At 41.0% G+C, this 14,222-nt stretch overlaps 1 protein-coding gene across 3 annotated transcripts in view; it reads right to left on the bottom strand.

Moving 5' to 3' along the window:
* Positions 1-14,222, bottom strand: part of lef1 (lymphoid enhancer-binding factor 1) — a 46,137-nt gene that overhangs the window by 13,673 nt on the left and 18,242 nt on the right. For all 3 annotated transcript variants that reach the window (XM_017463323.3, XM_053679868.1, XM_017463322.3), the window contains exons 4-6: positions 7,327-7,450; positions 5,051-5,141; positions 3,625-3,744 (exon numbers count right to left, since the gene is read on the bottom strand). In XM_017463323.3, the coding sequence (XP_017318812.1) occupies positions 3,625-3,744; positions 5,051-5,141; positions 7,327-7,450 (335 nt within the window). The remainder of the gene's footprint in view (positions 1-3,624; positions 3,745-5,050; positions 5,142-7,326; positions 7,451-14,222) is intronic.

Genomic DNA, 14,222 nt, shown 5'->3' with positions numbered 1-14,222 from the left:
AATGGCAACCAAACCCTGCGCCTCGTTCCTCTTGCCAATGGAGGGAAAGAGTCGTCCCTCTCCCAAGCCTTTTAACTGCATGCGTCTATCTCAGGCCTGCATCTGCTACCTGGGGCCAAATGGAGCACAGAGTCTTATCTGTTCACTACCGCTTATCCACAGCCAATAGAGGTTAATTAGAGGCTGTGATTCTACAAGCAGGTCTTGATCTGCTGCTAATGGGAGCAGTTGAGCCCTCTCTAGGACAGACCGATAAAAAAGGGGTCAAAAATGTGTGTACGAGTTTATTGCATGTAGAATCGCAACTCGAACCACAAAAGAGCTACGAGCTCACCACAGAACTTCCCAGCACAGGCATAAGAGGAAATAAAACAGGAACAGGTAGAACAGGGCATTACCCTTTCTATCATTATCGACATTTTATTTTTTTTTAAATCAACATCATACGTCAGACGGTCCTTTTCAAGGCCGATACGCGATACACAAAGACATTTCCATGATTCACGATATGCAGCATGATTTATAGACGTTTGCCTACAAACTCCAAGCAAGACAATGAAACAGTGTTCAGTGACAGAGCTCCATGATACTTTTAATGTGTACAAAAATAAATTAACCCTGAAATAAAGGGAAAATGTTACAAATTCTGTTAAACATTTTACAATTTTGAAGATTTATACATTTTTTTTACACAAAATGTGATGTTTCCAATTAGATCTATGTTAGTGTTTTTTTAATTAAATAAAATTATTATGTTTCCTGATATCAGGAAAGCTGCTGTGTCTCAGACAAGTGCATTGTGAGAGTTATATTGTGATATTGTGTCATATAGATCGTTATATGGACAATAGAGTGCCCTCCACTAATATTGGCACCCTTGGTAAATATGAGCAAAGAAGTCTGTTGAAAAAACTGTTTTATTGTTTAACCTTTTGAGCTTATGTTAAAAAAATAATTGTTAAATACATGTGTGGCAGAATTATCGGCACCCTTTGCCAATACTTTGTGCTACCTCCCTTTGCCAAGATAACAGCTCTGAGTCTTCTCCTAGAATTCCTGATGATGTTGGAGAATACACGGCAAGGGATTCCTCCATACAGAACCTCTCCAGGTCTCTCCACGCTGGTGGACTCTCCTCTTCAGTGCACCCCACAGGTTTTCTATGGGTTTCAAGTCAGGGGACTGGGATGGCCATGGCAGGACCTTGATTTTGTGGTCAGTAAAACACTGTGTTGATATTGATGTACGTTTTGGATCATTTGGATCCATCCACGACCCATTTTAATCTTTCTGGCAGAGGCAGTCAGGTTTTCATTTAATATCAGTTGATATTTGATATAGTCCATGATACCATGTATCCTAACAACATGTCCAGGTCCTCTGGCAGAAAAATAGAACCAGAATATTAAGGATCCACCACCATATTTAACCGTGGACATGAGGTACTTTTCCATATGTCTACCTCTCTGTGTTCACCAAAACCACCTCTGGTGGTTATTGCCAAAAAGCTCTATTTTGGCTTCATCTGACCATAGAACCCGATCCCATTTGAAGTTCCAGTAGTGTCTGGCAAACTGAAGATGCTTGAGTTTGTTTTTGGAAGACAGTAGAGGCTTTTTTCTTGAAACCCTTGCAAACAACTTGTGTAGGTGACTTCGGATTGTAGTTTTGGAGATTTTCTGACCGCAAGACACAACTAACTTCTGCAATTCTCCAGCTGTGATCCTTGGAGATTTTTTTGGCCACTCGAACCGTCCTCTTCACAGTGCGTTGAGACAACATAGACACACGTCCAATTCCAGGTTGATGCATAACATTTGCAGTTGACTGGAACTTCTTAATTATTGATGGTGGAAATGGCATTTTCAATGCTTGTGCTATTTCCTTACAGCTAACTTCCCATTTTGTGAAGCTCAACAACCTTTTTACGCACATCATGGCTATATTCCTTGGTCTAACCCATTGTTATGAATGAATAAAAGAATTTGGCCTATGTGTTACCTCATATTTAGACCCCTGTGAAACAGGAAGTCATGGTTGAACAATTTCCTGTTCGTAGTCACCCAGCTGTACTACAAAAAAAAAAAAAAAAAAAAAAGAGTAAAATATCAATGGGAATATACTTCAAATATATTTTTCTCATATGAATTCATATGGGTGCCAATAATTGTGCCACACATATATTCAACAAAGATTTTTTTCATAAACCTGTGCTGTGTTTGCAATTGTTTTATATCCATGAGAGCAGAGTATTTGTGAAACAAAAGATAAAAAGGTTGAACAGTAAAGACAAATTTTCACAGCCTGCATTGCTCACATTTACCAAGGGTGCCAATATTAATGGAGGGCACTGTATATTGTCATATTGCTCAGCCCTACACTCTCGGGGGGGGTAAGGGTACTAAACTTGACTATTCCTTGGCGCTTTTGTACCTTTAGTATGTATCTTTTACCTATAAAGCTGCATGTAGAGTACCTTTAAAGCTTTACTCTGCAAGATAATTACGGTCCAATTATGTACCTTAAATCAGTTTTAAATGTACTCTATATTTTCCAAGATAAATATACACATTAAATGGCAGAAAAGATACCAAAAAGATACCCCAGGGAACCCTTTTTTTCCTGAGAGTGAAACCGTCAGCAACGCAGCAGCAAGAAAACTGTTACCTTTCCTTGAGATACAGATCCAGCAGATGTGAATGTAGAGAATTAAGTAACAAATGAAAGGCTCTGTATTCAGCATGGACACTTAATGCAGTTCTCTGTGTATTCTCCACTATGCCTTCATACATAACTATAGAGTGGCAAAATCTCCAAAAACAGTGCAAAACTGTCAATAGGGTGTGTTTTCAGATACCCAGTATATTTCTTTCTTTTTCAAAGCAAAAAGGAACAAATAAATCCCAACTGGTGCAGCAAACAGTGTATATAGAGAAGCAGTAGGGATTACAGTCAAATACCCAGTTAAATAAACCTCGTCTAATGCTGTTTTTAAGCAATGAACTAATGCTGGTTAGATTTCAAACTTGCTGCTGTCAAATCCATCTGTTTTTTGTCTAGTTCAATCTGTATGCACCTTCCAACTTGGTTTCTGGTCTTAGTTTATTTTTACACTAAAATGGATCAGTCGTAGTGATGACAGTAAGAGCAACTACATCGATTCAGCGCCAAGGACATCACAGCATGTGGTGTGTTTATGCTATTGTTTAGTCCAACATGGAAGAAATGCTTGGATCATCATTTTTTTGTCCAGTTGGCTGTTTCTCCTAATTGTACTCTGGCTTAATTTGTCAAACACCTGAAATGAAATGGCTCTTTTATATATTTCAATCATGTTGATGCCACTCGTGAACATGTACTCTATCTATTTTTATTTAATACATTTTATTTACTTTTATTTTACTTTTATTTTCATGGTAAAAACAAACAAACAAACAAAAAAAACATCCCTGGGAAAATACTTAGCTGGGATAATGAAGTAAAGTGATAAGCAAACTTTTCATAATTCAGTCATTAAAGGTATTCTGGTTTTCCATTTGCTTGACTCAGGGATCAGATTGAGAAGGATAATGATGATGATGATGATGGGGAGGAGGAGGAGGAGGAGGAGGAGGGATCACTCACATGTGCATCAGGTCTGTCTCGTGTGGAGGCTCGTGTTTGACTTGTGGGTTGACGATGGCAGGGTGGGGGATTCCCGTGGCATGAGGTCCGGGAGGTCCTGGAACCATGTGATGCGGGAACCTGAAAACAGAAACGAAGCACAAAGGAGAGTGAATGTGTGTGTGACGGAAAGAGTAAAACCATGGCGCAGCAGTGACGGGGAGTGCAGTGAATCAACGAGCATAATTTGCTCAAGAGAAATCTCTTCACCGTTCTCCTTTGTTGCGAGTTAGCACTACTGTTATGTTGCATTTAACCATCAGAGAGCTCTACTGATAACAGGAGCAGGAAGACATCTTCTGCTCTGTGAACTGAATAAGTCCCAGGATTAGAGGTGTCTTTAGTGTAGACTTGTGAGCTCTGTTAAGATAGCTAAATCTAAAGGTCTCCATTTTCAAAGAACCAAAAAAAAAAAAAAAAAAAAGAAAAAAAACCCTTAAATCTTAAATGCTCTTTTAAAAGCGGTGTCCCTTGTACGAGAGTGAGTCAAATTAAAAACCTTGAAAGTGTGACATAAATTAGAACTGAATGACATTTCTTTTCTAGAGGAATCTGGACACTCATCAAGTTCACGGATCGTGATGGAGCTTATGTTGAAGAAGAAATTATATACTTTTGTGACACCAATTTGCAATAAACAATGCAACAACAACAACAAAAAATTCGACTCATTTGACTCACCCTCATATTATACAGCATGTGCAGCAAGTCCCTATTACTTCCTGTTGATGCCAATATTGGGCAAAGTACATACAACAGCAACCTTTGGTCGTTAACCAACAAGCAATACCAAATCTTTATTCTTGAGACCTTTTCGTCATTCTTTTGTGCTGTTTACCAAGTGTGTCATTCTTGGATTGATCTATCCTGCATTCTGTGGCAGTATTTGGGTTATTGATCACAAACACAGATTAAACTTTAAGCACGAATGAAGCTAATTTGACATGCTGTCCATTTGGATTTCAGTCTTCCACATCATCTCAAGTTACTTTCCCATTTGATCTGCAGTGGGGACGGTTGACCTCAGCGCCTGCCTGTGGTCTGATCCAGTTACAGTGTGTTTACACGCAGAGCGCTCAGCCCTCGCTCAGGCGAGTTCTTTTCTCCTCCGGTCTCCTGATTCTCACGCTCAGCTCACAGGAGCCAGGGCGAGCCGAGGAGCAGCTGCATACAGCCTGGGCGAGCCAAGCAGGCGCACGGCCAGGATTGAGTCAGGAGAAAGCTCAAGATGGGAACAGCATTAGACACATACACACGTACCATCTTGATGCCATTTGCTGATTTAGGCTGCCTGATGAGCTCTCTGTGTATATGTGTGTGTGTGTGTGTGTGTGTGTGTGTGTGTGTGTGTGTGTGTGTGTGTGTGTATGTGTATACACACACTCACCAGCCCAGTGGTGGTGTGAGCTGTCCAACTCCTCCAGGGGAGAGTGAGTAGAAGTTAGGAATATCTGGACCAGGATGATGCCTAGGCATTCCTGTATACACAGAGAGAAGTGCATGTTAAGTGGTGCATGATGAGACAGGTCAGTACAAAAAGTGTCCACTAGAAGTTTGTAACAGTACTACACTTGTCCATTTGTCCAGTTTATTTCACCATTAAGTTCAGATGAATCCAGGACAGGACGTAAGTATGCAATTTCAGACACTGTGTAATATTGATGGAGTGATGCGAGTTCAAATGCAATACCTCCTACTGATCTGATTCACAACTCATCTGACTGTTCCTCACACACACTGCAAGGTCACACGTATACATGTAGCCCAAAGTGAAGTGACTCCATCACTGAGTGTCCAAGCGATCACATACACACACAGGGGACTTCAAATCAACATCAAACTCAAATCATTTACATTTTACTTTTAGTACATTTGGCAATCGCACTTCTCTAGACTCAATGTACATTCATCTCATTTTTATACAACTGAGCAGTTAAGGGCCCAGCAGTAGTCCCATGTCTTATCCAACTGAGCAAGAACAGGTCCGAGTTCTTCCAACTCCAGGAAAAGGAAAGAAAGAGCTTGAGCTCTAGCAGAGCTTTTCCACCTGGATACAGTGTAGTACAGCGTGTTATGGTAACAAATTTATGATCATACAATTGTGTCATCATTTCCATTGCTAAATGGCCCAAACTGTAACCATGTATCCGTGCTGAATTTGGTTCCCCTTCTTGCCAGGAAACAAAGTGTACCAAACTGAGAAGTAAGGGTGGAGGCGGTAGTGCAGCACACTGATTAATCAAATGCAGTCATCAGAAATTAACACAAGTCAATGACTCGTTAAAAAAAAAAAAACCTCACATACCGAACAAGCTGTGTTTCAAACTAAATGATACTATATTAAATTGTATGTCAAATTTGTTACTTCACTTCCTACTTACTATTTAGACAGATAGGGTGCAGTTTGGGATGTTAACCAATCAGAGTGCTGGGGTACATTAATGAAGCTTTATTAATATCCTATAGCAGATTCTTACTGAATTTGTATTCTCAATTATGATTAGTCAAATGGAGTTGCATGGCAAATGCGCCACATAATCCCAGTTTGATGATAATTGTATTCAAAAACGTGTTATTTTACAAAGCAAAACTGTTCACATGGTGACGTTTTCTATAAAGGATACATATATATAACATTTATGGGGGAAAAAAAAGTCTCCAGTGTCAGTATCAGTGCTTTGTAACTGTCAGTATGTTTTCCACCACGGGAAAGTCTTCAGGACTCAGATCACCACGAATCAGTGACTCATTTATAAAAAAACACACCACAAAAACACAAACAACACAACAGCTGTGTCTAAGACCAAATACTACTGCACAAAATAATATGATTCATTATTGTACCACAATTTGCTTCTTCATACAGAGGCTTGTTCTTTAGTATAACAGGGTGCAGTCTGGGATTTTTCCCAGCCTAGCTCGCTTGAAACACTTTTCAGTTGGACCACGTGGCAATCTTTAGTAGTGTCTGATAACATCCTTGTCAAGAACAATGAAAAACCTGTAAAGTTCTGTTGGTTTGGCTGCGTTAAGGATTTTCACTAAAAAATAAACCCGTTTCATTCCATTGTTGATAGATACCGTTGTTAAATGTTTAATGCTTAACTCCAGCGTTGCGTTCTCCATAACCTCCAGAGATCTCCTACGTTCATGGTTACCTTTACGTGATGGAAAACTAACAACGGTACTTGCTCAGGGTACGGACAGTTCTGGATTCTCAGTAAGATCTGTATATTTCCAGTACATGGAAAAGCATAAGGAATGGCTTACTGATGCTGGGAATCAGGCAAAAAGATTGTGCGGGGGTATGTTTTCATATGGTGTGGGACTCCATTGAGGATATTTATAGCTCACTAGACCGCCACGACATCACCACATCCACATCCTATCTCTCTCCCTCCTTCCGTCTATCGTTTTTCTCCCTCATATTGAGTTGCTGCAGAGACGAGCGTCTGCCGGAAGGAGCACATATGGAGTTGAGCTCGTGTGCAGTTGTCAGCCAGACCCCCTGCCACCCCCACAGACTCGGTTCATCCAGCTGCTCTAAACTGTGAGCTGAAGGAGGACGAGGTGGAACTCTACTAACTGCCGTTTCCAGGATGAGTTTGAAGTTAAAGTCATTATTTTTAAGGTGCACGTGTTTGTAAGTGTGAGTGTGTATACCTTTGGAGTCCTGTGGGTGGTGCCCGGAGTGAGGGCCAGGGGCAAAGTGCTCATCGCTATAGGTGATCAGAGGTGTGAGGGGGTGAACTGCATGGGATGGCTGCACCACAGGAACCTTATTTGACTGCAGGACAGACACACAGGAGGGGACACGTTACAATTCAAAACATCACAACATTAAAGAAATGATCACATTGGTTCTTCCCATCACTCTTTTCTTGCAAGGGAGGAATCACACTTTAAGAAAACATTAAGAAAATAGCAAAGCAAATTCTGGCATGAGCTCCACATGTCACCACAGATTTCCAAGGAAATGAATTCATTCACAAAACTCACCCTTAACTTCACACAGTAAAATGAAAGGAATAAATCCCCCCGCTTTTCCTTTTCCCACCCCCATTTAAAGAAAATTACATCCATGATTGTCGTGATCACTGCATAGCTCTTATCGGCAGCATGTCCCCTGTTAAAAGAATGAAAAGTGGTGACCACACATGCCATACTCTATCACCAACATTCTCTCAATCGCACCAAATATTCCACTGCAATACATGTGAGGGAGGAGGGAGAGCTGGAGGAAGGGAGTGCCACAGGGCAGAGGCAGAGCAGAGGTCTCGAGGCTGGAGATCAAAGGGAATCATTAGCCGGTGAATAAGGGAGTTCATTACAGAGCTCCGGCCGTCTGCGGTGGAACTAAGCAGGGTTAATCACGTCAGCAGCGGCCTCAACACACACACACACACACACACATACACACAGATTGTGGGCTGACTCACAAAGCCAAAGTCTTGACACTAAACAGCACACACTCACACACCCACATATACACACAGCAACCTCAACATCGTCAGGATGTATATGTTACCATAATGATTATCCGTTTCATGTAACCCAAATGAACCACTTATGACCAAATTTCATTGTCAGCATTGGAGGAATGACAGGGAAAAAAAATAAAAATAAGTCCCCTAGCATTCACATGGTCAGTGAAGACCAACAGGGTGTTTATTTCCCAGGTCCTGAGGCTGATGTTCCCATCCAGTAAATTAGGCTCCTGACCGGCCCAGGCAAGCCAGCCGAGTCCCGAAACGGCCATGTGGTCCTGGAGGAAGGGCTGGGTTCAAATGAGTAGTTTGTTCTAATTTGTGAGCAGAGCTTGACATTCACGACCCGCTAATTGGCAAGAGAGGCCAAGAGGGAGGTGGAAGGTACCATTACTGCTTTGGTTTCAAGCCGTAGGGTGTGGGAGTTTGTATGTAGGAGTCTCTCGTGGCTGGCACCACATTGCCCCAAGGAGCACCGTGTCCTTGTCCCAGCATGGCAAAATAATAGAGAAGAAATGATAAACGAAGGCTAGCAAGTGGATTGGCAGCAAGAACTTAATATCGGTGCTCAATCGGTTTCTATCATTATTAGCCAGTTAACATTTCTGCTTCGTTCAATCGTAATCCAAACCTCTGATGGTATAAAACTTAAGGTTTATAGAAAGTCTGCTTCATACATGATCTTTAAAGATCAGGACTAATCCAAGTCGAGTAGTAGTTAAACTGATGCCATCCTAGCACAGGAAGCCTAACCAAGACCCAACCTCTACTAACAACATGCGACCCGAGGCCTGTAGTCTGAGGCAGGTCCGAACTTGAGGCCTAAATGATATCATGCATGCTTCTTCCTTTATTTTACGCCTTTCAGCTCCTATTGGCTTTTCCTGTGGGAAGGAGATAAGAAGCGGGCGGATTTTTCTTTAAGCCCCCCTTCCCTGTCTCACAGTGGGGTGAAAAAGAAAAGAAAGACGAGTAGAAGAGAAAAGAATGGCGAAGTGCTGAGAGGGGGGGCTGTCATCAAAATGCTCATGAAAATGAGCTGTTCTCTCAGTTAGAGACACACACACACACACACACACACACACACACACACACACACACACTGCTTCTTATCCAGCCAGTATAAGGCTGTTGACTTGCAGCAAATCAGAAAAGTGGAGAGCTCTTGCGTTTCGTTCAATGGCATATTGGATCTTTGTACTCGCCCAGTCACAGCTGTCAAAGTGTATTTTAGTCAACTTCTTAATAAACTCCCAGGACCGTGCATCACTACCGTGACATGCACAGCCTGAGGAACCAGAAGGTCACAATGTTTATGTTCTCCAAAATAACAGCCCATGCATAGTAGGTTCAATCAAATAAATCCTGAAAAATATAGTCCGTCTAGGTAGCATGCAGTTTAATTTGCAAAACCGCAGTCTTTAATAAAGCGAAGGGTTTGACACATTCATCGAGGACTGTGCGAACACTTTTACTGATGCAGCCCAGGATGTGGTGGCCACAGGAACCGAATTCGCCGGAGTCATGGCAGCTCGGTCAGAGATCTTGTGGACGCTACATTTACACAGACTGGGCGGGAAGGTACAGGGTGTAGGGCAAGCCGTTCTGGGAGTCCCTGTCGCCATTTCATTCTTTATTGTGAGGAAAAATAATAGGCTTAAGCCTTTCTTTTCATATTTGGGGAGAGGCGGCACGGACTGGAAAGAAGCGATTCCATTTGGAGTTTTATAACTAGGCTTGGCTTCACAAGAACCTCAGATGTGGTTTTAAGAGAAATTTCATTGTGCGGAACTTGAGCTGGCCGAAGTCCTACAGAAACTCGGAGGGATAGAGACCGGGAGAGGGAAAGACAGCAGTGTAAAAATCCTGCTTCAGTGCTAAAAGGTGTCTGTAGCATAGTCTAGTCAACACCCCGCCCCCACCCCAAAAAAACCCCTACCTTTTGTACTTAACTCAATTATCCTACTTCTGCGACATGCAGGAAAAAGAGGAAGCAGGACTTTTATGATAATCGTTTCCCCACTTCTGTAATTTATATGCAATGAGGACTCGTGATGCTCACGGCTACAGTCGGGCATGAGCGAAACGGTTCGCTCAGTCAGAGAAATGAAATGCTGAAGACTGATTCTCAGCCTAATAAAACTACGTGAAAGTCAGTAAAGCTTGGCTTCATACCAGCACTCAGTTCTCCTGAATTCCAACTACATAAACCTGGAGCTTAAGCAGTGCAACACTGGACTCACCGGAACTGTGCAAAAATCTAAATTTCAAAATAGACACCTAGAACAATAGATAACTGATTTGTGGATTTGTAGATGTGCCTCAAGAAACGTTAAGAAAAATAATGATGCAAAAGCTGTGGCATTAACATTAAATAATTAGCAGGTCATCCATTTGACATTTTAGAGAACAAAGAAACCACAACCAGCTCTTTTGTTTTTTTCCCCATTCATTCATTTCTGAGGATTGTGAATCTTCTGGGTCACAGTTCACCTCAATGAACTCTGAGGAGCACAATTGCCTTTTGAAGTGAATTTTTATTCGCATCCTGCACCCTTTCCCATCTGAGGATGAATTTTATGCTTTAGACAGATCAGATAGAAACTCCAGACTGATTTATAATTCAAAATAAATAAATAAAAAGCAGCAAAAAGAATGAAACAATTAAGAATAAATGTCTAAATTATAACAATACAACTACAAGAGTTTCATATGACCTGCAATAACACAAAGAACAACGGTCTTTACATTTAGATTTTCTTTTTGATGGTTGAATGTTCGGATGATTTGATGATCTAGCTATAGATTTCAGTTCAGTTTAGCCACTTAAACAAAGGACGATAAAAGGCCAAAGGCAGAACACACCCAGCACTGCCTACACAGCAGGGCCAGGCCAGGTGTTCCCACTCAGATCAGCAGGAATGCATGACCTTTCCACAACAAAAGGTGAACACACACCATTCTACTGCCCTGGTACCTTCAAAGCATCCCAATAAGCCAAAGAGCACCAGTGCACTTGTTTGGGATATAACCATAAAATTAGATGCTTAAATAAATAACCAATTAGAATTTGAGAAAACAAGCAAAGCCTGCCGTCCTCACTGGAGTGTTGAAAATGGAATGTGTTCTTGGCAGGACAGCCTTTTGGCCAAAGGCCTTAGTGTAACCAAACCCAATTAATGGAGAAGAAAGGAAGACTTGCGGCACATGCCACGTGCCTTGGGTAATGAGACAGAGAAAAAGCGAGCGAGTTAAGACAGAGGGAGATGGACAGAGTGAGTAAGAAAGGCTGAGGGGAGAGAGAGAGGAGAGAGAGAGAGAGAGAGAGAGAGAGAGAGAGAGAGAGAGAGAGAGAGAAAGGGAGAGCGATACAGTAAGAGGAAAAATAAACGTTAGAAAGCTTGCCCTGGAGCGTAAAAAAAATATTCACATCAATGAAGGGCTTCTCAGACTTTCTTCGCTCCAAGCAGTTCATCTTTTCCTCCATCCACTCAACAGACAAGTTACACAGACTGTCCTCAGATGACCAGAAAGCTTAGCATGCCATCCATACGATGCCTCTTTAAAAAGCACCCTTTATGTCTCATTTCTCATCGCTGATCAAAGCTGCTCATAATAAAACCCAAAAAAAAAATAAAAGAGCCATATATTGTCACAAAACTGACACGTGTTAAACATTAAAGTCTTGTATAGTGATTACAGCATCCATCATACTGAACTTGTGTTTCTGCCTCAGTTCCCGAGTCGCTTGTTGGAAATGACTCTTGGAAATGACTTCCAATTGGAAGCCAAACATCCCCGACTGTGTCCAAAATGTCATACTGTTTGCAGCACCAGTAAAAACTGTACAATCTTGGAAAATTTAGAACCCTTAAGGTTTTAGGAGGTTTTTCGATTGTCCCTACAACAGCACGTTTCCCTACCTGACAGGGTTCTGAGTCGGGCCATTCTAGGAGGCCAAGACAACATAATTATCCAATGAACTCTTAAAGACCCGTTGAAGAACCAGTCTTGTAAGAAGTGCCAAGCCAGTTAAGCTGAATTTTAAATGTCTTGACAAGTTCTAGGTATTAACTAGAAAATATTTACCACTAAATGGCAAAATTTAATACATACACTCTCAGAAAAAGGGGCTCTTTAGGGGTTCATTGGGTAATTAACCTTCCTATTATGTTATGGGTCAATCTGACCCATTTCTACATTTGAGATGTCTGAAATACTGCTTAATCTCTCTTTTTCTCTTTGAAATTTTTGACTTTCCTCATTTAGGGTCATGAACTTGTATGCAAATATTTCTTCTTTGTCTCAGACAAGCCAGAATAAAGGTTTACTGTTTTAATCTGTTTAAACTCTGGAAGTCGTTTTGACCCATAACATAATGGATGTAACTTTTTCCCCCCTCTCCACCATAACCGGAGGGTTAAGGGTTCTTAGTACAGGGACCTAACAAAAGAGTTTCAGGAGCGGGTGGTTTTCACTTTCATGCGGGCGTTTCATGTCCTTTCGGAGGACAAAGAATCATTCATTAACATGAGATCATATAGGGTGTTCTTGTGGTGCTGTGCTTTCATTCATTCATTCATCTTCAGTAAGTGTTTTATCCTGGTGTGGTTAAAAAAAAATATCAGATTGTTTCAATTTTGAGAATACTGAAGGTGCAAACTAAATATTAACTGTGCGAATTAAGTGGATTGGGCAACGTTTTAAGCATTCCCTCACAGAAAAATGCACTCTCCATACTGCTCAAATGCAGTCTTATGCCACTTAGGAGGCCTAAACTACACAATAGTGTGACTAATTGTCAGTATTTTTGGTCAGTTACTATTTTAACTTGGTGGTTAATGTCAAATACAATGATATTACAAAGAAAGGCTTTAAGGCAACCAAAAGCTGGCTTTAGCCATTTTGCGACAGGAGAGTACAGGCAGCTCTCATAAAGAGATAATTTCATGTATTAAGTTACAGACAGCTGAGAATCAAAGAGCCGATTGGGGGGGGGGGGGGGGGGGGATTAACTATATTAAATGAATTATTTATTTCACATATTAGGCACTAAAGGATATAACTTAGTTGAATCTGGGAATCCCTCAGTTGGAGATACCACCAAGATAAACACAATGAAAATGAAGCAATGAATGAATGATTGATTGAACAGCAAAAATGCCTCAATATGCCAATAATCTACCTGTAGCTATGGTCATCTGTGCTATAATACTTAAAAACATCCCTGGCTGCATATTAGGAAATTTGGTCCGAGTATTACATCATCCAGCATCTTTAGCGAACTGGAAATACGTTTACACACTGCAGAATAAACACTGCTTTTGAAGGAGTTTAGTTAATGTCATTTCAAAACACAGTCCTTCTCTGCTCCGTCATCAACCAAACACAGGGCCAGGTCACATGACCGGCATAGGCACTACTCACTGACAGACATTAACAATAAATTAGAAATGCACTCAGACATGTTTTAATGGTGTGCTGCCAAAATCAAAGCAAAACACAGCTACTGTTTCTGCTCTTGCCAAAAAGTCACCGCTAAATGAACTGAAATTACTTCGACATTATAATATTCAACTTCAGACGTTCTTTATTCCACCTCATTGTGTTTTTCCTCGTGTCTGGCTCAGTCATTAGGGATCTAGATCAAAACTAGGATTTTTGTAAGGCTATTTCGACTGAACTGAATACGGTTGGATGTTCATCTATGCCTCAATGTACAATATATTACATTTAGATGATCTTGCTACAAACACAAATCTGTGACATCGTGTTTAAAACCTGGCCTGTATTACATCGTTGCATTACCACAATCATGATAAAAATGGCAATAAATTAATCAATGCATGAAAAACACGCACTGAAAGCTCATGAGGAACATCTGTGATTGGTCAGAATGCTTTCCATCTTGAAGACTTCTGTGATATCAGTATGGAAACGCTAATACTGCAATAATGACTAACAAACAAATACAGTATATTGTGTAGAGAGCTTGAAACTTGTTCAAAGGTGTCAGTTCAAATGTTTATGTGACTGGCATGCAAACACAGTGTTCTCTAAAGTGAAATATGC

Source organism: Ictalurus punctatus, chromosome 3, assembly GCF_001660625.3.
Source record: "Ictalurus punctatus breed USDA103 chromosome 3, Coco_2.0, whole genome shotgun sequence".
NCBI classification, from domain to species: domain Eukaryota; kingdom Metazoa; phylum Chordata; class Actinopteri; order Siluriformes; family Ictaluridae; genus Ictalurus; species Ictalurus punctatus.
This window is presented reverse-complemented; position numbering and strand designations above follow the sequence as displayed.